The sequence below is a fragment of the Haliaeetus leucocephalus genome, unplaced genomic scaffold, assembly GCF_000737465.1.
Source record: "Haliaeetus leucocephalus isolate CR32 unplaced genomic scaffold, Haliaeetus_leucocephalus-4.0 Scaffold858, whole genome shotgun sequence".
Lineage (NCBI taxonomy): Eukaryota > Metazoa > Chordata > Aves > Accipitriformes > Accipitridae > Haliaeetus > Haliaeetus leucocephalus.
This window is the reverse complement of record NW_010973294.1, coordinates 3074145-3097531: the sequence shown is the minus strand read 5'-3', so window position 1 is coordinate 3097531 and position 23387 is coordinate 3074145. Positions and strand designations below refer to the sequence as shown.

At 41.4% G+C, this 23387-nt stretch overlaps 1 protein-coding gene across 1 annotated transcript; it reads right to left on the bottom strand.

Moving 5' to 3' along the window:
* Nucleotides 1-2408: 2408 nt before the first annotated feature.
* On the bottom strand, nucleotides 2409-9549 carry LOC104841331 (cholesterol 7-alpha-monooxygenase). The gene is made up of 6 exons (XM_010582904.1): nucleotides 9386-9549; nucleotides 7843-8083; nucleotides 6551-7164; nucleotides 5128-5258; nucleotides 3998-4173; nucleotides 2409-3365 (listed from the first exon to the last, which is right to left on the bottom strand). The coding sequence occupies exons 1-6, from the start codon at nucleotides 9463-9465 to the stop codon at nucleotides 3066-3068; spliced, it is 1542 nt and encodes a 513-aa protein (XP_010581206.1). The 5' UTR covers nucleotides 9466-9549; the 3' UTR covers nucleotides 2409-3065.
* Nucleotides 9550-23387: the final 13838 nt, after the last annotated feature.

The following is a 23387-nucleotide window of genomic DNA, read 5'->3' as shown; positions in this document are numbered from 1 at the left end:
TGTCTGCTGCAATGAAAAACGTGGCATGGTTCCCCCTAGCTGAACTTCTAGTTAAAATGCTGTAGTCCCTGTGAAGGGATTGAAGGACCACAGAGACCACACCAATATCTTTCCTAATACCCTCTGTAGATCTGCCCGTGTAGCAAGTATCCAGAAGGAATGAAAAAGGAATATAACAAGGGGGAGAATTAGTAGTTGAGGGAAAAGTGGACTTCAGAGTCCCAGGAAAGAAAACAGGCATCTGACCTGATGTACAGACTGTTGACATAAAGGGGGAGACTGGGTGGTGAGATCAGGCCCGTCAGGCAAAGCCCTGAGAACGTAATTCCAGCGGACTGGGATTATCACATAGCAGGGGAAGGAGGAAGAAGTGTCAAGTAGACAATGCAAACATGAGATGCTGGCTTTTGTATCTCCTGTGCTGTCTCTGAGAGCATCGACACTTGGCGATAAAGTCAGTAGCCTCCCCACAATGTTCAGAACTTGATTTTGATCTGCGGGGTGAATCCTGTGGTGTTTTAACCTTCCCCTCGGTTCTCTGTTGTTGGTGTTCCTTGGTGCTTGAGCTGGCACAGGCAGGAACAACCACAAAACCATGGATGAAATGCAAAGAGTAAATTTATTTCTGTTACCTCGCCAACCAGGGGATCCCCAAAGCAGCACCCAGGCAGAGGCACACAAGCAGGGACGTAGGCACTGCAGAGCTCGGTCCATGCTAGAGGATCACCGAACCTGCTGCTTTCGCCTGTATATCAGGGATTGGCGCAGGCGTAGTTTACCACTGCGCTTTGGTCTTTCCCACAGCAGGGCAGGAATCTCAAGCGTGTTTGACAGGGTGCCTCTAAGCCTATCACAGGCCTATGTTATCTAAACACAGACGTTTTACTTGTCCAACACACAAAGCTAAACAACGATTATATGATATATGTGTTTTTCGATATCCCAGCTGCAAGTCACTTGAGTGTGTTTACAATCCTCCTCACCAATCTTCCGTTATTTTCCCACACTTGGGTAGCTGAAAGTCAGATCAGCTCTAGGAGCTACTGAATACTTCAATTTCTCATAGACCAAGGGAGCTGAAAGAAAACATTAAACCACAGTCAGAGCAGTCTGGAGCAGTCAGTTTGAAGGAGACAAGAAGGCTTAATTTCCCAGGGAACCTAGAATTAGTTTAGCAGTCATCTTATCTTTTGTTATTTGCTGTTGTAATTGTGTTGAATTCCTTTTCATCAAGGAAGGGCCTTTTGCTTAAAACGTTGCATAGACTTGCTACCCTCAAAAACTGTTGTTTTAAGCAGGATTTGTTTAAGAAAGGGGGAGTAGATACTCTAATAGTAATAATAAATGCCAAGGCATATGTAATTATGATAATGTCAGGCTTTCATGTGTTCTCTGAGTCAGTGCAAGCTTACATTAAATGTGCTTTAATTTATATAAATCATACAAATATATATTAGACACAAGAATGAAAACAAGCTGTACCTAAAGACTGGATGCTTCCCTTATCCAAAGAACCAAAGTAATAATTCAAAACCACATGCATTATACATAATAGTTTAATATTATACATATTGCAAATGTCAATAAATTGGTATTCTTTCTCCTTTAAAAATGAAAAAAAGATTAAATAAAATTACAAAGACAACACACAGGTAATAAATAATCACACATTACAGAATCTTTTTATTTACCTTTGAATATTTAGCACAGTGGATAGTGAGAAGAGAAACAGATACATAATTTAAAGCAGTTCTAGGACTCAGTCCAAAAGTCCGTGTTTAGGAAGAGCTCTATCAGCTAGATTTGATGTCTTGCCAGAATGTGAAATTTGAAAACACCTAATAGTCTTGTATCTCATCTTCTGTGATGAGGCTTACTTTTGAGTCAAAGACAAAAGGTCAGACTGTAAGTCTTTAGAAACGTACAAAACCAGGATAACAACAGTGTTTTAAGTCCATTTGTTCTTTTCATTGGCAGATGATAAGAAAATGTATCTCTTTCAGCCTGAAGATGTTTCATTAAAAAATAGACTTCTGTGACATCCATCATTTGCAGCGGAAAAGGACAGGGATGTTACAGAGAACCAAATTATATTATCCTTGGAGCAATTGTTCTTACAGACATGCCACCACTAAAAATGAAATGTGCGGGCATACTACCCCTGATAACTTTAACGGAATTAGACTAAGAAGACTTAAGGAGTATGACCAGTGGAGGCTTATGGAAATACGGAGTTCAGACAATGGTGCAAAATCCAACTGGAAGCACGGGTGAATATATGGTGGTTATTTATTTATGTCCATATTGGCATTTGAGCTGGCTAGTTTAAAGCTGGCTTAGATGGCTTTGGATGAGTCCATAAATCTTTAATAATGTTAAGACTTTAAAATGACAAACAGTCTACAGATGCATTTGTTTCAGCCATTATAATTTATTTTAATACAGTTACAACTTTTTGAAAAGAAGTATATTACAATGAATATAATACAAGTTTTGCAGTTTCACTAGAACGTGAACATTTTTGTAGGTTTTCTTCAAGCCTTTTTCTAGTTTTTCATAAAACCATAAAGGTACTTCCTCAGGAAACTCTCCCCTCCCCACTGCAAATCTGCCTTTATACAACAAAAATTTTATTTCACCTGTGGGGAGAACCACCACCCCCAACATTTCAATTAAAAAAAGAGTAAGTTTTAATTGCAGTTGAATTTTGACAATTATTTTTAATTAGCTGACAAAAGTCTAGCTAACTCTGGGAAGGTATTTGCTGACAGAAAAAAAACAACTACTGTACACACACAATTCAAAATCTTAACTTGCATTTCAAAATGATTGGTAAAAGGGGAGACATTTGCATCAACACAGTACGTTAAACCCACTGCATGCTGGTACCATAATGGTATACATTATGCATTTTCCATTAGACTGATGAATTAACATCTTCATATAGATTTTCCCCCAAGACTTGCAACATTTAATTTGCATATTTACATAAAATATATATAAAGTATATGTTATATAGTGTATTTATATAGTACATAGTTTTACGTATAATATGAAATACATATTCATAGGCATTTCAGTCTATACCTGAAATCAATGTCATTGGCTGGTTGCAAAATACCCAGTCCTGCACGGGATTGATCTAAAGAAGGACATTGCACATTATTGTCCACAAGCTCTATCTCAAAATATGAAAAAATCAAAGCTAAAAATTGTTTAATTTCATGGACAGCAAATAACCTGCCAGGGCATTTTGCTATGCCTGTCCCAAATGGCATATAGTAATACTTTAACTTGCGACCGTTGCGGTAGAAGTCAGTCTTTTCTTCTCCGTTCTCATTGAGAAAGCGATCATATTTGAATGTCTGTAATTAAACCCAAAAAGAGTTACTTGATATTTGAATACCTCCAAAGACTAGATAATGCCATTAAGACACAAAGTGCAGGCTGGGAAAGAAGAGCCTCTAGCACTAAGCATTGTACAGTAGCACCAGGCCCCATGGTACTGTTTTGGAGAGGGTAGCCCCTGAGAAGTTCTGGTATGTGGGACATGATCCCAGGTTCTTTGCTGATAACTCTCCTTTTCTTTTCTGACCTCTTAAAATAAGGATTATAGCCTGCATCCTTGTTCATGCAGCAGAACTGGAAGATTTCTCATTCTGTGCCTTTGGGAAAATATTATCCTCACTCTTGTCCTCCTCACCCCCACCCCCCCTACCCCCAATGGTGATGTTTCCTCACTGAGGAAGGCAGTAAGTAGAATGCTGTCTTGGGATGGCAGCACACTTTTTGGTTACGCTAAGACATGTTTTGCAGATAGTGCTTGCACTGACTTTATCCTTTTTCTTGCCTATCATTGCGTCTCCAGGTGTAAGAACAGACTGTCTGGAGTACAACAGAAAACCAGCTGTGGGAGCACCCCTGATAAATGCTCTATTTAAAGGCATGTTAGTTTCTGCTAGAGCTCAGAGTTTAATGCACTTTGATAAATACTTACCAAGGGATCAGCATAGATTTCTGGATCAAAATGCAAAAGTTGAGGATAAAGAGCTACAATATCATCACTGCGAATATTGTAAAAATCATTCTCTAAGTGCAAAGTGAAATCTTCCTTGGCAACTCGGAAAGTCATGGATGCACTCGATAGCCTCATTGCCTCCTTGATGATGCTGTCTATCGGGAGAGGAAAAGCAATTATTAGCATGGAAATAGTATGTGTGTGTCCTTGGGGGAGGTCATGCATTTTGAACTATTTCAGACCCATTATCAAACCCTGCCTTTACTTCTTAGAAGAAATATTTTAACAATAACTTTCTAAATGCCTAAGAAAGTATCTCTCTCATTTCTTTTTAGCATTATTATCCCTTCTGCAGGTAACTCTAAGAACATAATCTGCTTTCCCCTAGAAAAATACTTATAGTTGATGCAACAGAATGTTTGAAAGTGAAACATATTTTCACTCTGAGATAAAGAACAAACCAGTCAAAACTGGAAACATAACAAGAAAAAGAAACAGTGCAGTGATCAGGATTTTCTGAAACTTTAAGAGGTAGTGCATAGAAAACAGTACTCAGAAAAAGTAACTTGGGGGGTTTTTTTGTTTCAATATAAGCTGATTTTTTTTTCTTTTAAAAGCAACAGTAGTGAAAGGGTGGCATTTTCAAAACTCTCTGTAACTTGGACACTTTTGAAAAATGTGTCTATAATTTGAAAAATATTGAGAAGAAATAAAAGTAATGGTATTAGAAAATATTGCTTCACATCATAAGAACTGGGATATAAAATTTGGCAACAGTCTTTTGTTAGAACTAAAGTTATTACTAAACAAAATACTGTCCTGAATTATCCATGGGTCTCCAATATTATGTTATGTAGCTGTGTAGCAGTATTGACACATGCCATTACACACGGAAAAGTGCTACTCGTGAATTTTGATACTCTCAGTACCACCTGGGATATTGGGAAGACTGATTGTGTTGGCTATTGCTAAGAAACATACAGGTTTTTGTTCTGGTGTTTGTTGGCTAATTCCATAGCAATTCCGTAGGAGGCATTTATATGGTAACAAATAGAAGACTGTGAAAATTGTGGGGTGATTTCTGGTACTCCTGCATAAAATGATCATACCTAGTACTGGCATATTATCCAGCTGTTTTCGGTTCAAGGAAATATGTTTGCCATCTAAGCTGACCTTCTCTCCGGCACTTTCCAAAATACTTTGCACTTCTTTGGTAGCAGCTCTCATTGCTTCTGGACTCCTAAGATCAAAAGAGCAGAAGTATAATATATTTTTACACTTTAAAAAGGTTTTGCCGTTAACTTTCTTCCTGACTAAAATTCAGTTTGTTAGCTGACAAGTACAACCTTCTAAAATGAAAATGTTGCAGCAAAATGCTGCAATTACACTTTTTCATGTCTTGGCAAAGGTACGATAGCTTCAGAGAAAAAGGAGAAGAACCCCAAGTATTTGATTCTATCTCCAATGACAAGTGGGACAGAACTGATGTGCAGAACTCAGGTAATAAACAGTAAGGTCACTAAAAAGCAATGCCAAGAATAAGAAATAGCCCCACTGCAGGTACAAAGTTTAGGAACAGGATTATAGATCAGTTTTATAACATCACTTATCCTGGATGATGTCCTATTATGTGGCAATATTCTGTCTAGCTGAAAAGAATCTTCCCAATACTAAAAGTCCACATAGTATCCTTCACTGTCTAGACTTTTTTACAGACATGGACTATATGAGCTATGGTGAAATATGTAGAGATAATACAGGATGCAATAGTATCTTGATGAAGGCACAATCAATCAGGGTGTTAAGACTCCAAGGCCAGAAGACCTAAAGCCATTGCATTCTTAGAGTGAAAAGTACTAAAGAACCTCAGATATTGGCAGGTAGATATGAGGGGCAAGCCACTGGCTAAATAAAACTGCCAGAAATTTAGATACATACTTAAGAGTTAGTCATGCTGAGGTAGATTACAGTCCACAGAGGCCCACTCTAAAATGGACATTTAATAGTATTATCTGAACTGTGCACTCCTCTCATGAGTAACAAGCTCAGCAGCTGCAGCGTACACTGCAACCTCAGTAGGATCTATCAACATATAAACTATTTTCTATTAAGTAACTGTGAAAACAATGATGAAGTTAAAGTTCATTTTGCCTGATCTAGTGAGATGGTCTAAAAAAGTGCAATTATATTGGGAACTTTCAATACAATTAATGTTCTGACTGCAGCCAGCACTTTTAATGTCATGTCATATAGATGTACTCCAAAGCTTTCTTGACAAAGTGTAGCATTGCCCTGGGGTGGGGTTTTTTTACAAACTTCTACAGAATCTTTCTGTGGTACCACTACTTGGTCTCAGACGAGTGAAGGGGGTTTCTGTGGAAGTCCAGAACAACATGCCACTTCTATTGTAATCAGTAAGCTTTTTGACACTGATGAGGTATCAAGCAGTGGAATTTGCCTGAATTAAGGAACTGGTTTCTGAAAGATAACAAACATTTTTCTTGTTTGGAAACAAGAAGAATTGGGACTTACTTAAGAAGATAGAACAAGCTCCAGAACGTGGCAGGAATGGTGTTGGCTTGCGAGGCCCAGAGCACCGCCACGTGGGTCTTTGCTTTTTCCATGTCATCGAAGGTTGACAGAGTGTCATTCAGGAACATGCGGAGGGTGACAAGCTCAGAGAGGTTGTCCCTCTTCAGGAGGTTCTTGTGGAGGAGTGCCTCCCCCAGCTTCTCACGTGCGCTGTGGGCACTCTTGAAGAGGTGGATAGGCAGCCCCGCCACAAGGGCTGGAAAGATCTTATCAAACTCCTTGAAGTTTTCAAGGGCATTTAGGATATGAGCTCTTTCAGTTTCCTGCTTTGATGATATATTTTTGTCATTATTTGAATTAAATTCTTTACCAAAAAGTGTTAAAAAGCCAGACTCGAACATCACCTGGCAACAGAACGTATAAAGTCCTTCTGTCACCCAGGTATTAGACTGAAGTTTAGACGTTCTTGACTGCAGCATGACGTACTGTAGGTTTTCCATCATTGCTTCAATGAGGGCATCTAGGGCATTACCTTGAAGGGTTCTAATGAAAGTCTGATGAAAATTTTCAGTGGTGTTCCCCTCTGCTGGGTCAATGCTACCATGCCCAAAAGCCTGTCACAAAATAAATTGTGCGCATGGTAAATAAGGCTTATCATAACCTTGATGATAAAGTCTAACAGAAATTAAAGCCAAAGTATAACTTCATAGCTTACTAGAGGGAAGCATAATAAGGGCTATTAATACTAGAACTGATGATACTTTCTCAGTGAACCATAGCAGTTAAGTAGGCAAATGAAAATTGATTAAAATAGATGCTTACAAACAAATGGACGTGGTTACCTAGACCTTCATTCAACTCTCATTGACATCAACAGGAGCCTTTTTGCTTACTTCAGTAAGAGTTTGACTGAGCTCCTACTGTGTTGCATCATTTTTTAAGGCATTAGGACTGAGTCTTCCATAGTAGTGAGAACCTCCTGAAGAAGGTTTCAGCTTCAGCAAGTTATATTATCATTTTACAGATTGTGTTAATTGTATTTCTGCTTTAGCAATTTGGGATACTACATGGCTAAATAATGTCATTCTTGGACAATCCGAATCACTGCAAATGTCCTTTCTGTTAAGGAAAGGGAAAAGAAGACCCCAATGTTTTAAACCAATAAAAGTGCAGAAATGTGAAACCAATTCTATTTCAAAGGCATAGTTATGCTATAGGGATTAACTGGGTACGTCTGTCCTGCCAGCAGATACTTTGCACGTTAGATATTAAAACCATTTTTAAAGTTGTACCTTGGCAGAAGTAGCAAAATGGAACTTTTTCCAGTCCAAGTGTTTTCCCTGGCGTATCAATGCATGGTATGAAAAAGGGTCAGTGAGGAAATGAATGTATTTCCCTGCTACTCGGCAAGTGAAAATGTGGCCATACTTCTTCTGCTTTTCTCTGAGGAATTCAAGGGGGTTGGCACCAAACTGCAAGGCACAGCCTAGGTATGGAAGGAACCCATTTTCAAGTGGTGGCTCACCTCGTCGCCTACAAAACACAAACAAAAGCTGAATTTATAAGTATGTATAAAGATCTTTTCTCCAGGACTACCAGGTAAGTAAAATACTGATGCTGGGCTTTTCGTAATGTGAAAAAATGCAAAAAAAACCCCCAAACAAATAATATATTGACAAATAATTTTCTCCCCTTTAAGGACTAAGCCTATTGTGAGGTCTATGGTATGTAAGAAAGAATAATTTTAACAGCCTGTATTATAATGAACATAATAAACCACAGTTCGATTATGCCATCTTTCTTTTCCCTAGATCAGGAGTATATTTTTCACTTGTTTAAATGCAGAATTGCTGCCATTAGCTAACATGCACAGTTATGTAATTGTCCCATAAATTAATAATCCATCCCACTAATATTGTCTGATCCATTTTTGGGCAACAGTATCCACAATTCTATTTGAATACCAAGGGAAATAGCCTTTTAGTGTAGAAAGGTTGTTATTATTGGCATATCCCATTTTGACCAGATCCTGCTGAAAACAGTGGGAATTTTGCCATGATCTTGAATAAGCATAAGAGTTAGTCTTTCAGGCAAAGTGTCGTTAAGCAGATGCTTAAAGTGAAGCATATGCTTAAATGATATTTTTTATTCTGAGTCAGAAAACTACTTTCCTGCATAAGGACACCACGGCTGCTAAAATAACTTTCAGATAATACTTTAGCTTTTCTAGTAAATTCCTAATAGTTATTATCTGAAGTTAACTATTTTCACCTTTTTTACTAAACTTTTTTAAAGTAAAACAAGAAAATGCTGAAAAATACAAAATTACAATAGGTAAGCAAATTGCTTGCTGTTTATGTAAATGTGCCAGTGGGATAAATGCTTTTAAGAAATATGTATGCGACATAGTAAGGTACATAAATATTATCTGTATTAAATTGTATTACTGATAATATGGAAATGTTTGTAAGTAGGTATTAAACTATAATTAGATATAAGTAGGTATTAGCTGTGATTACAATGCAGGTAAAACTATAGCCCAGTACTTTAGGAAATCAGAACATGCATATTCATATTTTAATTACCTCATTTATGCATAGATTTGTATCTACAGTTATGTCTAGGCATTACCTCACTATTATTGAAAAGCCTATACACAAAAATTCTGTTGTAACATAAATCTCTCAAAAGACCAAACTACAGCATTGCCCATGCTATCCTGCATCTGTCCATCTACCAGTCTTAAGATTACACTTCTTTTAGCTATATACACAGTATATTTCACAGAAGTAAAGGCAAGGTACACTGAGATGAATTTATAAATAGATTCCTTACCTCCTCCTCCTCCCTAGAAGAAACCATAACCCACAACAGAGTATTATCACTGTTACCCAGATCCATGATGCTATGAACATTTCTAGTAATGCCCAAGAACTTCCCAGTAGAAAACTGGTAACTACTGGTATGGCAGGAGAGGTGACTGAGAATGATACAGAAGACAGGTCACGATTTATATACTGTAGGTGCACTACTGTATCTGATGGCATTCAGTCAACCTAGCAAGCTATTGATTAACCATTTCTGGAGAGAGCCTGGTTTTTGTCTATGTTCTGACATCTTTCTGCAGAGAGCTTCGCTGGATTGATGTAGACAGTTGCAGACATGGCCTTGAGCTGATGTCACATATCAGTAGTGGTTCCAAAGTAATCAAACAGCTGTAATAGTTGATAATTTGAAGGTCTGTCAGGTGTGTTTTGATCTATCCTGCAGATTTACCAATGGCAGTTTATAGTTCAAGTTTAGCAATACATGAAATGGCTACTGACAGGTGTCCAGAGGATTCAGACTGGGCTAAATGGTGGCTGCAGTTCATGCTGTCCTTCAGCAACCAGCCTGCTCGCCCCTTCCCTTCTCCTTCTGGCGGACTGCCCTGGCTCTGGTGTGCCGCTGCCAGAGGGAACGGCAGGGGTTCAGCTGTGGGTAAAGGGACGGCCGCGGAGACGGACCTACTCCCTCTAACAGTGTTTCTCTGGTACAAAGGGAAACATAGGCTTTCTATAATGCAGCAGAAGAGAGAGAAGAAAGCGGGATTAGACAACCACACTGGTTTGAGTGTTTTTCACTGTCCTTGTGTCTGGAATACAACACTATACCAGCTATGAAGAAGACAATTAACTCTATCCCAGCTGAAGCCAGGACACCTTGGATCACCTTTTATTTTCCCATTAAACCTTTTCCTCTTTCTGTTGCCGACCAGTGACAGTTCAAACTTTGGCTTGCTCCGAACACCTGGCATCGAGCCATCGAGGAGGCAGCTCAGGTAGTGTATAGTGATGTCTCAATAGTCATTCAGGGCCTAACACATTTCGAAGAAACTGATGGGTTATAGTCACTTTTTCAGGCTCACTTTTGTACCAGTTTTTGTTGGTGTCCCTACAGCTGTGTGATAAACCAGTAAAGATCTGGACCTTTTGCTGTCCAAATTGAACATTACACTGAAGGCACTGAGCTGCAAATCTGGCAGATGGGAATATTGTCCTGGCTTTAAACCAAGGAATGCAGTGAGGCATGGGGTAACTCTGTGCATATGCCATTACATTTGAGGCAATTTTTAAGTTGCCATACTGAAGAAATAAACTCTTTTTACAACATTGAGGTTTACCTCACTTAATCTAAAAGTCAACTCCTTTTGCATGTCAGCTTAAGATCCAGTCCCCCACACCATTTCCACTTAAGCACAGGCATTTCTTTTATCTTCCTAGAAAAACTCCTTTTCCTGAGCTGAATTTAGCCTGTTTTAACAGAATTGCTTTATAAAAGCCATGCTTTCCCATTTCCTGCTTGTTTCCATTACGGGAAATCTCAGTTCTGGGTGTCATCTTTGACTACAGCCTATCACTTCCTCATCCTAAACAAGTATAATAATTTTATTATGTTTGTGTCTACTTCTTACTGCATGTGTAGGTCTCAGCCTTTTTATGTCCAAACAACACTGAACAAGAAAGTTGGAAGTTTCTGTGAGTTTTGTGTCTAACACACAGGAATAATGTTTACCCAGCAACAGATACCTGTGGCTCCTCATGCTATCATGTGTTGCACCAGGTAGAGCTGTCAGCCACACTTGTCTTTCTCTTACATGCTTTGGGTAGTTGTACTGCAGTGTGATGATAACATCATTTACAAATGGCATCTTGCTGCCACAACAGGAGTAACTTCTCTAAAGCTGCCCACCTTCTTTCTCTTTTTGATTTGTACATATATAATAGTAGTCAAAGTGTAACCAGATGTAGGCAGAGAACAGGAGCTGCTTGGCAGCCTACCTTAAATAATTGCCCTTTCTGTCAGGAAAATCAAATGTGCCCCCTCTTTTCCATTTAAGAGACCCCTGAGTGGCAGCACCCTTGACAAATAACTATTATGATAGAACAGAGTTGCTCTTGCATAGTTTGAGGTGCTTCCTAGTTCTAGATCATCTCCCGTCTGGTTTCTTAAATAGGCCAATCTACAGCCCCAAAGCCAGCCAGTACTATAGTAGGCTGCAGCCTTTGACTTATGTCCTTGTGATAAATGTAAGCAGGAGCACTGTCTGACACATATACTCCCCCAAATTCAGCAGATGAGAAGTGTGAATCTTCTTTCATTCACATCAGTGGGCATTAGGCTTTCCTGATTTTTCAGCAGCACCAGTAGAGTGCCCTGACATTCTGGATATGGTATTTCAGCGTTCTTCAGTTTCAGACAGAGGCAAGGCATCTGGCTGGACACTGGGTCCCATTTCCCACTGCCAAAGATCAGGCAGTTGCCACCAATCTGTACAGCAGGGCTTGAAGGCACCGTGTTGTCCCACTGATTGACAGATACTACATTTTCTGCAGCACATTGTGTGTTGTGTGTGAGGTTGGGTCTCTTGCCCCAGCCCAAAAGAGACGCCCATAGCAGTTATGGATGCAGTCAGAAAAAACATACTGACTCATTTTGCCTTGGCTTTTTGAAGCAGACTCCTGGCATAAATGGTAAGAATATTAGTGCAAAGAACTGCCGTGACTTGGGCTCAAGACTCACCTCAGGCCAATGACACCAGCAGGAATAAAGTACCACGTACCTTTGAATGTATAAGCCTTTGTCATTGCAGGTTTGAATACAAGTGTTCATCCCTTAAGAACACTGGAGAAACTCAGCAATGCATTGGATGGTAGTTAGAAAATGCAAAACCTTTTAACAATTGTCATTTGACCTTTTGGTTAAGCCCTAGTGCATACTGAGCTAAAACCAGTCCAAAAAGAGCAACTCAGGAGAACGTGGATGCAGACAAAGCAGCATGCTGACATTTTACCCGGCATGATGTGTTTAGCACTCGCTTCCACCTCAGGCTGGCTGCTTGTGTCTTCAGGGCCAGGACTTGTGTCGACACTGATGCATGGTTGTTACATTGCACCACTTTACCCAAAAGGGCACCGAGACACTTTTCACCTCGATATGCCCACTGGCTGTGGGCAGCGGCTGCCAGCAGCGCTCTTATCTATCACCTCTGCTCCAGCCGTTCCCGTAAAGCAAACAGGTCCAGCTCACTTCTGCAGCGATGTCTGAAGCCTAAGAGAAGCCTTCTGGCTTGCTTCATACAGCTGCTTGGAAACAACCCGCTGACCATCTAAACCCCAGCTTCATCTCATATGTTATAGCTATATGGCTTTCATCAGTCATGACCCACACATGGTATTTAAATAGACAATAATAGATAGGCCAAGCTGAGGTGAATCATTTTTTTCCAGCATTACTGATGGCTTCATAACTCGGGAGCACTGGTGTGCAGAAGGGTGTGATGGAGTTACAAGAGGCTGCTGATTACATTTGGCAGTAAATAGCAAATTTGCACACAGCTAACTATAAAACCTGTTTATTCTCTGGAAGTAAATAAGAGGTACACCCTATAAAGAAATGATTGACTATTTTCTTCTGCATGTGTTGCAAGAACTGTGTTAATATCTTTCATTAACAGATGAAAACCACTGAAACCGCACAAAAAACCAGCTCAGCAGTGCAAAGGCAGCCCTGCAGTTCACAGAGAGGGAGCAGTCTGATGTGCTACAGCCAGGAGACGCAATTGCAGCTATGAAACATTTCTGTAGCTGTGAAACATGTATAAGATACCTCAGAAACGTGGAGCAATATTAAGGGAAAGCCAAAACAAAAAGTCACACAGCGTAGCTGCTTGTAGCGCCGAACCTTTTGCAGCCAGAAAATTGCTAATAAATAATTATATGTCACCACCTACTGGTAAACCTCTTTGAATGACACTTGTGTGTTCTACAGCAGTCATTGAACTGTGCTAGTCGGTATTTGTTCCTTGTTTCTATGAAACAAAAATGGTATTTATTCTACATGCCTACATATTTTTCTTTGTATTTACATACAAGTATGGCTTTTATGAAAGCTATCATACTACTACTGTTGGAGGGACAACACAGTAGGGCATAAGCAATCCAGCAGGTTCCTGGAATGTGTGGATGACAATTTCCTTCTCCAAGTGATGGAGAAGCCAAAGAGGAGAGGTGCTATGCTGGACCTTGTTCTCACCAACAAGAAGGGGCTTGTGGGGAACTTGAAGCTCAAGGGCTGCCTTGGCTGCAGTGACCATGAAATACTGGAGTTCAAGATCTTCAGGGCAGTGAGGAGGGCGCACAGCAAACTCGCTACCCTGGACTTCAGGAGACGAGACTTTGGCCTCTTCAGGGATCTGCTTGGTAGAATATCATGGGGTAAAGCCTTGGAGGGAAGAGGGGCTCAAGAAAACTGGGTTTTAAGCTTTTTTAAAATTATTATTTATTTTTCTGTAGATTGTTTGATTGTAGTATGGTAGAGATACAACTCTTTTGTAATCTGATACCTTTGTCCTATCTTTGACCCTGTCATTTTTTTTTTTTTTTCATTATGAAGCACTCTGCATATACAATGCCTTGTATTTGCATTTGGATAATCAACATTGGTGGGTTATAAAGTTGGACAGGCTTGGTAACTGGGTTTATTTGCATCCTGCTTCAGGACAATTGCCCCATAGCATTTAAATAATAGTATGGACAGATGTTTCCTCTAAAGACCAAGTTAATATTTACATATTAATCTCAGAATATCCTCTGAATGTCCTCATATATCAAATAATGACCTTTGCTTGCTTACACCATATCAGTTCATTTTCTCTCCAGGATTTCCTTTGTTCTTTTGGAATGCCCATTCAAAATTTAGTAACCTTTCCATCAAAACCTGGAACTTATGATGCCACTATCTACCCTTTAATATCAAGCATTATACACTAAATCTCATTAACAAATACCATTCTTTCATTGGAATGAGATTATTTTAATAATATGTTGCATTCTGGCATGACAGATTTCCTTAAAACTGTAGAAAAGGGAACTACTAAACCTATGGTTGTTGGTAACAATTGAGAATATTAAAATTTAAGTAAGTTACTTTATTCTAGGTACTGTAAAGAAAGGGAACAGTTATGAAAGCAGAGACAAAAGAGAACTGAGATGGGAACCCAAGCAGGAAAAGGAATTGGATATAAAATAAACCATGAGGAGTTATTACCACTCAGCCAGTGCATCAAACTGCATCTTCTTAAAGCAATTTATTTTTTTTTTAATTCTGGAGTTGAACCATATCATTTGATAACAAACCAGCAGCTTCTATATTATCCTATTACACCTAAAAGCCTAATTGCAGGCACTCAAAACACTGAACAGGGAGAAATCAAAGCTGAGATGTGATTACAAAACTTATGCAGCTCACTACTACCAAATAATTATATGGAGAAAATAAGTTAGGTAACAAGCCAGTAGAAGATTACTACAGTACAATTGTCTGGATGAACATGACAAGCTATTCTGGGCTGCCCCAGCAGATGGAGCAGGGAATGTAACAGCACCTTCTGCCTTGCTTTGCTTTCCTTATGCTGCTGCTTTTTTTTTTTTTTTTTTTTTTTTTTAAAAAGTGCACTGTCCTGTCTCCCACATACCATTGTAGCTTATTAGTTGCTCTTTTGCAGATTATTGCATGGATTCATCTGCCTGAGTTAGCCATCCATTAAGACTAGCTCTTAATTCATGTCCCCTACTTCATCATACTCACAACTCACTTTACATCTCCATTTAGAAGCCACAGAGACTGAGATGTTGGAAGGTCCCTATAAATTCAAATTTATGTCAGCAGGAGCAAGTGGTGTGAGACAATAGGAGTGGATATGTAGAGTGAAATGGTGCTGAAGACCTGATGTCCACTCTATCCATATTTTTTGGGTTTTTTTCTTCTGTCTTCACACTAGCTCTCTGGCCCAATGGACTGAATACACACCAGCAGAACAGACTAGATGTCCTCCTGTATTGCAAAGGTTTACTTTCACCTAAAATAAAAAAATGACTTTGTGAAGTCCAAGCCTGCCTCACCAAATGCAAACCAAAGCGTTGTTAAGAGGGGGACATCTGGAAGGTTTGCTTGGCACTCCTGATCCAAACTACAATGCTAAAATATGTATGCCCAATTTTATTTCTACAAACATATTTAAGACCTTCCCCCCTTTTACTTACATATCCAAGTAAGATACTATTGCTTGTGTCTTGCTGGACATCTAAGTCTCACGATTGTGAGGAAAAAGATAAAAAGCTGGCCAACCAAGTCAAAAGAAAAGCTCTGAATCAGCAAAGACCAACCACCAACAAGAAAGAACCAAACCCTTTCACAGATACCTTGGCTGTTGGTTTAGCAGACACCTGAAATGGAGACCGAAGGACAATAAGAGAGAAGGATTGTTTTGCTGTTCTCCCCTCCAAGGCAGCCATCTAGATGAAATCAATCTCGTTTTAGCTTTAACAGACTGGAAGACAGCTACAAGGCTTTGGTGACATAAGAGAAGGCAGAGACTGGCTGGCCAGTTTGTAAAGGACTGGGCGGGCATGTAAGAAAATATTAAAAATAACCAGTGACACCAGTACTTATTCTGTGAGAAGGATGGCATCTTCAGAACCACTTTGTTGTTTACAGCTATTTCCACCTTCTCTGTGCAGGTGCTGGTATCCCTCTGGTCCTGCAGCTTGGGTTTGCACCAGTTGAGCAAACCTCGCATCAGGTTGCTGAGAGGTTGGCTACGCGCTCCTTTCGCTCCTGAAGCAATCACCCTGTGTGGTGGGATCCTCCATCACTGCAGTATGGAAGGCAATCAAAAGGTCCACCACCTTACTGGCAGGATGCCATTTTGGCTGGGAGCCAGCTTGGGACCTGTAGTCAAAGCGAGGACTCTTCCTTCAGGCTATGGCCACTGCAGATCTAAGGGGAGACAGAGGCCAACAGGGAACCAGTAGTTGGAAACCATCAGTGAGTTCCCCTTGATGGTGATTTCAGTGGTGATTGTGGCCACTGTGGGATTGAAGAAGACTTCCAGAGGTTTGGGGGAAAAGGAGAAGCTGGATTAACAATGCCAGCTGGAAAGGATCCTCAGCCTGGAAACGCTGTGTTATCGTCACAGCTTTCCTCTGACAGTTGCTCTCTTGTTTCAGGACCCTGTATCAGTTTTCCTTTGGATCTACATAGGAACACAGGGCTCATTCTCTGAGACTGTGCTTGGTGGATTGCTGCTAGCCTGTTGCCTAGCTATGGGAAATTTTGCCTAGAAGAGTTGTACATAAATGTGTCTTTTAATGTAGATCTGAGCTTCATTGGACTGTGCAAAATGCAGAGAACTAGACGAAGTGTGGGGCACACAGCTGTGTGACTGAGCCACATTTTACCCTTCCAAGGGAAAATACATGTGTCCTTCTACTACTAGAATTATTTGAATATTATATTTTCCCCATCTCTATGTGCTGCTTTTTATATTACAGTATTTATTGGAGGATACGAGTACAGAATTGAAGAGTGAGTGCCTTTCTATATTGCAGCAGAAATCTGCCAGTCATCGCTTCAATCCTTTTCTGTGATATATTCCTATGCGTGATCATATTTCTATGCAGCCAAAACTTTGGGGTTTTTTTGGCTAAAGGGAACTGTGGCAGTGAACAATGTCTTCATTGTGCAGAAGAAAGGAAAAATAAGCAACTTGAAAGTGTGAGGCTGCTCAACTGTCCAGATTAGATTAAAAAGAGATGAATATGGGACTACATAAACAAGCTGTCCAAAGCACAGCCCGCTAGCTTTACATGTGAATCAGCCTTCTGGCCTGAGAAAATTGAATTGCAACTGAATGCAGATGGCTAATTTGAAAAACTATCTGTGCTGATGTTTAACAAGTAATTCTGATTTTCCACTACCAGTATTGCTGTAATATTGCATTTTACCCGTTTCTTTCAATGTTTTCAAATTATTTTTTAACTTAAATAGGCAAAGACCAGAGATCTACTTCTTATGTCTCAGTTTGGCAGATGAAAAGACTTAAACGACAAGTAGAAAGACAAAAAGGAAAAAAAGAAGCACACAAAAAGAACATGGTAAAGTAGGAAGAAAAAACTGATGGATGAGGAATGACAGGTAGGTGTTGCAGAGAACAGGAGCTGAGGAATATAAAAACAAAACACAAGGTAAGAGACAGAAGCATTGAAACAGCTGGAAAGTTTACAAATGGGAACAAATTATTGCTTTTCTTAACAAATTGACAAACATTGGTGCTCCAGTAGCCATATGGTTGAAGACTGATCTCATAAGTTAAACAGGTTTGGTGTAGTCAGAAATGCGGTGGCAGACTTCCAAAAAAAACCACTCCTGAGCTATGGAAAGCATTTGACTTGCTGAGTCAGTGCAGAGACAGCTCCCCAGAAAAGCAAGGGCGCTGTGCCAATGCCAACACATGCCTTTGGATGAGTCGCCTTCTGATCGCTCATGGCAATGCAAGTTCCCACGACAGTCTCCCCCAAAATTTTCAGGTTGGTCTAAAGACTTCCAGTGGTGACAGACGTGAAAGGGAAATTCTAATTATAACTGCTAAGCTGTGGTAATTTGTGATCGAGGAATGATCTGGCATGGAAGGCAAGGAGGCTGAGCTGAGAGAAGGGGTTAAACTGGCTGGAAGCAGGAATGCCAGAGACAGAACAGACTCCGTGCAAGGGAGTGAAGTTTCCCTTGCTGATGAGATAAGAAACAGCCCCAGCATTGTCTTGTAGCCGTCCTGGAATGGGAGCACTCAGGGGCCCAAGCTCAGGGACCACCACTGGGCAGCAGAGCTGGGCTGGGGGATGGACCCATGGTGGGGCCGAGGTGCCCCATGCAACCGCTCTCGGGATTGGTGCTGGTGCAAGTGTATATAAGGAATCTGCTTGTGATGCATCTTTTCAGATTCCGTGTAGAACTGCTTTTTGCAGTGGGACTCTGCCCAATGCATTGTTCATTAAAATTTTCTTTTATATTTAAGTGCAAATGTGTGTTTCATTTGTCTTGAGGGGTACCATAAAAATTCTCCAACAGATGCCACTGGTGAGCCTTGCTGAAGCGGTTAACGTTGCTGTTGGCCCCAGCTCTCCTTCGCCTCTTCTGCCAGAGGTTAGAGTCTGAGTAGGCAGAGCAGTGCAAGAGTAGCACCCACCTCCGTCCCACCACCCCAGCCCAGAGGCCAGCGTCTGCTCAAATTCATCCTCGGCGGTGTTTTAAGACAAAGTGCCAGACTCCCACTGAGGCATCAGAGCTCATGTTTCCTCATGCCGCGCTTGCCGCAAGCACTTGTGCCCCGTGTTCGCAAAGTGCGAAGGAGAGGTGGCTGGGGTGTCCTCCTCGAGCGTGCTGTTGGCCTATTGATCTCTGTGGTGCTTCTCGGGCAGTGGCACTCAAGCCCATCTAAATTCCTGCTGCATTTTAACTTTCAGCTGACTCCAGTGTATCACTGCGACCCAGGAAAGGCAGAACACAGAGGTATGCTTGACCAGGCTATTTTATTTACGTATTTTGAGGGCAGAGGGATCTGTCTGTAGTCCTCTAGTCTGGCTTCATGCTTTGTCTAGACCACAGAATTTCATTTAAACTGGAGCCTGTAACCTTGGCCTGAACCAGACTGTATCTAACATGAATGTATAAAATGTTGATTTAGAGACACTGGGAGAAAGGAAAAAACATTGAATCCCTCGGGAAGCAGTTAAACAGTAGAAATTACTGTTACTGTGAAATATACGCCTTATTTCTACTACGCCTAACTTCTGTTTCTAGTCTTTACAACATGAAAACAAAGAATACAGATTTTTAAACATTGAAACATGTACATCAGAGGTAGGAAAGAGCTCTTCAGTCTATTTAAGCCTTTTCCAGCGAAGTCCCACTTGTGGATTAGGCACAGGAAGAGCACAGTCACCCTTCCCACCTGCCGGTGTGGAGCTCAAATCCAGCCCTCCCCCAGCTCTCTTTCCGGTCTCGTCTCTCCTAGCACCGACTCAGGGTCGTGCATGAAGGCGCCTGTTGTCTGCAGGGCCTCTGCTTCATCTGTTCTAAAAGTTGGAAGGTGTCTAATGAATGAGGAGGAGAGGAACATCTTGCTGCTCACACCCTGGGCTGGCAGGCTGTGGAGTTGGATGCTGTTCCCACCTCTGCCGCAGAGCTCTCCTGTGGCAACAAACAAGTCCTCTCCACCAGCGGTTCCTGTGTTTTCCTCATTTTCCAGTTGCCCCACAGAGGCCCTAGAGTCTAATTTGCAGAAGTGTTGGGCGCACGCAACCGTAAGTGAAGTCAGGAAGGTGGTGATTTAACAAAAAATCTTCTGTATTCTCACAAACATGAGACATAAGAGCTCAGAATAATGCATTAAGAGCACATTCAACTTAAGTGCCTGAATTCCCTGTCTGTATCCTGAGAATCATGACAGAAAATAAATGAGTGATTGTTTGCTCAGCACTCGGACACTAGAGTGTTACTTAGAAAAGATGGTGACAACATTAGTATTTCCATCTTCAGAGTGGAGTTTGGATAGCAGACAGGAAATCAGGCATGAAACTGCCAACTGAACAGTGGAAAATTATACACTCACTGAGCACCATCCACCCAGTGGGCTGAAGAGGGGACAATGAAAGTAATATCTTACATTGCCCTTAAAAGACAGCATCAAAAATATATGAACAGGGAGTCAGAAACAAAGTGGCCCAGGCAATTTTAATTCCAGCAGTTTCTAAGGTTAAGTACCTTACTGGAGTAAAGCTCCTGTAATGTAATTTCTTCTGTATAACAGGCTTTTAAGCTGGCATTCTTGTTTTTATATGCAAACTCAAAAAATTCTTGTTTACAAAGTCTAGAGGTGTATCGGCACAGCTCAGCGCAACGCAGAGCAGTTACTTAAGCTCGTTTGGGGCAGGTTTGTTCTAGAAATACACACAATACGTCAGGACACTCCTTGCACCTGGCTTAGAGCAGGATCCGTTAACTCCCTCATAACTACCGCAGGTACAGAACCATTTTAATACAATTATTCTGTTTCCAGTGCTGACAGGGTGCTATCTTGCACAGTTTGTACGTTTTAAGTGACCATTGATAATGTCTCATTGTTGAATGGGTGGAGAGTTTCCTAACAAACAAAAGCATAACTTGTTTCCAGCTTCAAAGGAGGAATGTGAGGTTTTGGGTAACAACCATGTATTATTTTATTAAGAATTTTGCAACAGCCGAGACTGATACCAATCAGTAGGTGGTTTCTATTATTCTTTGAAAGTTGGCACAAGACTAGTAAAACCAATACAAACAGCATATTGACAATGGGAAATTACCACACTATTGCCCATGGGTATTCTAATTTCAACAAGCAAAATCTGATAACTTGGCCATTTGTTCCACCTCCCTCAAACAATAGATAATCTTTTTTGCAAATACCTCAGGAACTAATCAAGAGCCGTTTGTTTGGGCAATTCACCTCTGACTCCTTAGAGCTCCCCAATCTCGGTGGAGTTCTTAGAAAGATAGGGTCAGGCCCTTCTGCTGCCTCCCTCCAAACTCTGGGGCGCAAGGACCTCAGTTCCCAGGACCTCAGTTCACGTCACAGAGCGACTGAGATGTGTGCCATCCCCTTCCAAGCTTTGGTTTTCACAGGAAGGAAACAAGACTAAAACAGTAGCTGGAATTGCCTTTGGTCTGTGTGTTTGAAGGATGAGGACCCTGAGACATGCCAAACTGCACTGGTTGCACAGATTAGACATAGCCATTTTCCAGCATTTATCTTTCTGTTTTACTATTTTTTGTTCCTATATTTAAATGAACAGTAATTTGGGGAAAGGTTTTCAGTACAACAAGGTTAATCTTTCCCTGGCCAAGACCTGTTCTTAAGAAAGAAGCAGCAGCCTCATACTGTTCTTCAAAATCTTTATTGAAATTGTGTTTCATGATACATTTGGAGATGAGGATGATAAGATTCACTTTTGTTACCAAGGTGGATGTCCCCCAACTGGACATGGTGCCAAAGCTACTGCCTGTAACCTGGACTTTGCTTGTTCTTAGATTGCGTATCGGTAGTAGCACACACACAGTATGCCCAACAAGTAATAGACTATATGGAGCCCAGTGTTTGGGCTAGGACATCATCATAAAGAAAATGAACGTCCATTACGGTCTTGTGGGTAAAATCAGAAGTGTGCATTGACAGTGCAGGTCTGACATCCACTGACAAAGGCTGCTACCTTGATAGCAGGCTGTCTCGAAAGACCATGACAAGAGATAAAGTAAGGTAGGAAATAGCAAGTAACAACCTAGCTTTCTGGAGAAAGGAAAGGTCTTCACAATGAGAGGGGCATTCAACGTCAAACCAAAAATACCCATTGCCCTTCAGTTGTCAGCACCAGCATGCAGCAGAATTGCACCACCTGGACAACTGTCAATCACACACCTGCAATTCCCATGCTGTATGGACACTACCATGCTCTTGATTCCCCAGGGCAGGTCCAGGGCTTCACTGCACTGAGGTCACTGCAGGATGACGAGTTTCACACTTGGTCTGAGCATATAAAGTTTTAAACCTTTCACTGTACTTATGTTGAAAATCACTTTTGGCTACACAGAAGATTTAGCACTTCAAAAGCAGTAATTATCTGTCATTATTAAACCTGAGCTGGATTCTCTCCTTCTCTCCTGGCCCAGAAGGCACCTAACACAGGATTTTTGTGAACTCATACCCTAAGCCCAAAATTGCACTTCATATGTATTTAATGATCTGTAGTTGCATGACTTGGTAGCCGATGGTGCAGGCGCTGGCATGCAGGAAGGTGCCAGGCCTGGCTGATCGTTGGATATAGAAACAGGAGCCTTCTAAACAGCTGGAGAGAGGCTGTTTCTCTGCATTCAGCACTGCTGTGGCTGCTACCCCAATCCTATGCATCCCTGTGGTGCTCAGCAAAGATGCTGGCAACTGGAGAGGATCAAGAAACTTAGGATTGGAAAATATACATTGCAACAAAATCTCTGTTTAGCTTAACTAAGGTTATAATTGCGCAGGCAGCTCACGTAATGAAACAGCCTGTTAGTGCCAGAAGGAAGGGAATCACCCTTCCCTCTCATTCCTGTTTCTCCTTCCTCCTGTTTCCAGCCGCACCCTCCCTTCCCTTGCTCCGGATGGTGCTGGTGCTTGCGAGATCCTTTCGTTGCTGGTTTGGCTCACTAACCCAGCAGAAAAACATTCATGTTTTTTGGTGGATTTGATTTCTGCTGGAGCAGCGAGTTAAGCTGTCCCACAGAAGAGCGTGACAACTCCTGGGACTGGCTGAGGACAGGAGAAAGAGGCGGGAGGTGGGAGCAGACCTCCTTCCTCCGTGCTGGCAAGCTGTCAAATTCTCCTACTGAGCACTCTGGTTTCTGAGCTGAAGAGAAGCTTTAGGTTGCTCAGCACATTTAACGATCTATCTGACGAACAAGATTTGACAACAGGCAGTCTAGCACAGAAGGATTTTAAAGACTGAAAATCGATGCTAGAGAAGTTCGCACTGTAAGTAAGGTAAATGCGGAGTAACTACCGCAATTGAGCATGAAAGCCTCTTCCCGAGCTTGTTGCAGCATTTTTCCCTGTCGGTGGTATACACGGTTTCTCCAGGGGAGCTTCTCCAGGAGACGTGCTCTGCTACAGACGGGCACGGGCGGGAGAAGGCCCAGGCGGGCGCTGGACCGCGGGCCAGGCGACATGGTGGTCACCCCGGTCACCCCGGCTCTGGCGTGTGGCGACCCACCAACGCCTGGCCGGCAAACACGCAAACCAAAGCCGACAGAAGGCAGTTAGCAGAACGTGCTTTACTGGAGGAAAACCGGTTGGAAAATGAATAGAAAACTACACGTTTTTTCTTCGTGAAGATGACAGCTGTGAGCCAATACTGGCAAAGGAACGATGCAAAGGCAATACAAAACCGCG

Coding starts and splice junctions, on each gene's coding strand:
- LOC104841331 (XM_010582904.1), bottom strand. CDS start 9,465: ATGTTCATAGCATCATGGATCTGGGTAACAGTGATAATACTCTGTTGT. Junction 8,084..9,385: donor CTTCTAGGGAGGAGGAGGAG/GTAAGGAATCTA, acceptor TGTGTTTTGTAG/GCGACGAGGTGAGCCACCAC. Junction 7,165..7,842: donor ATTTTGCTACTTCTGCCAAG/GTACAACTTTAA, acceptor ATTTTGTGACAG/GCTTTTGGGCATGGTAGCAT.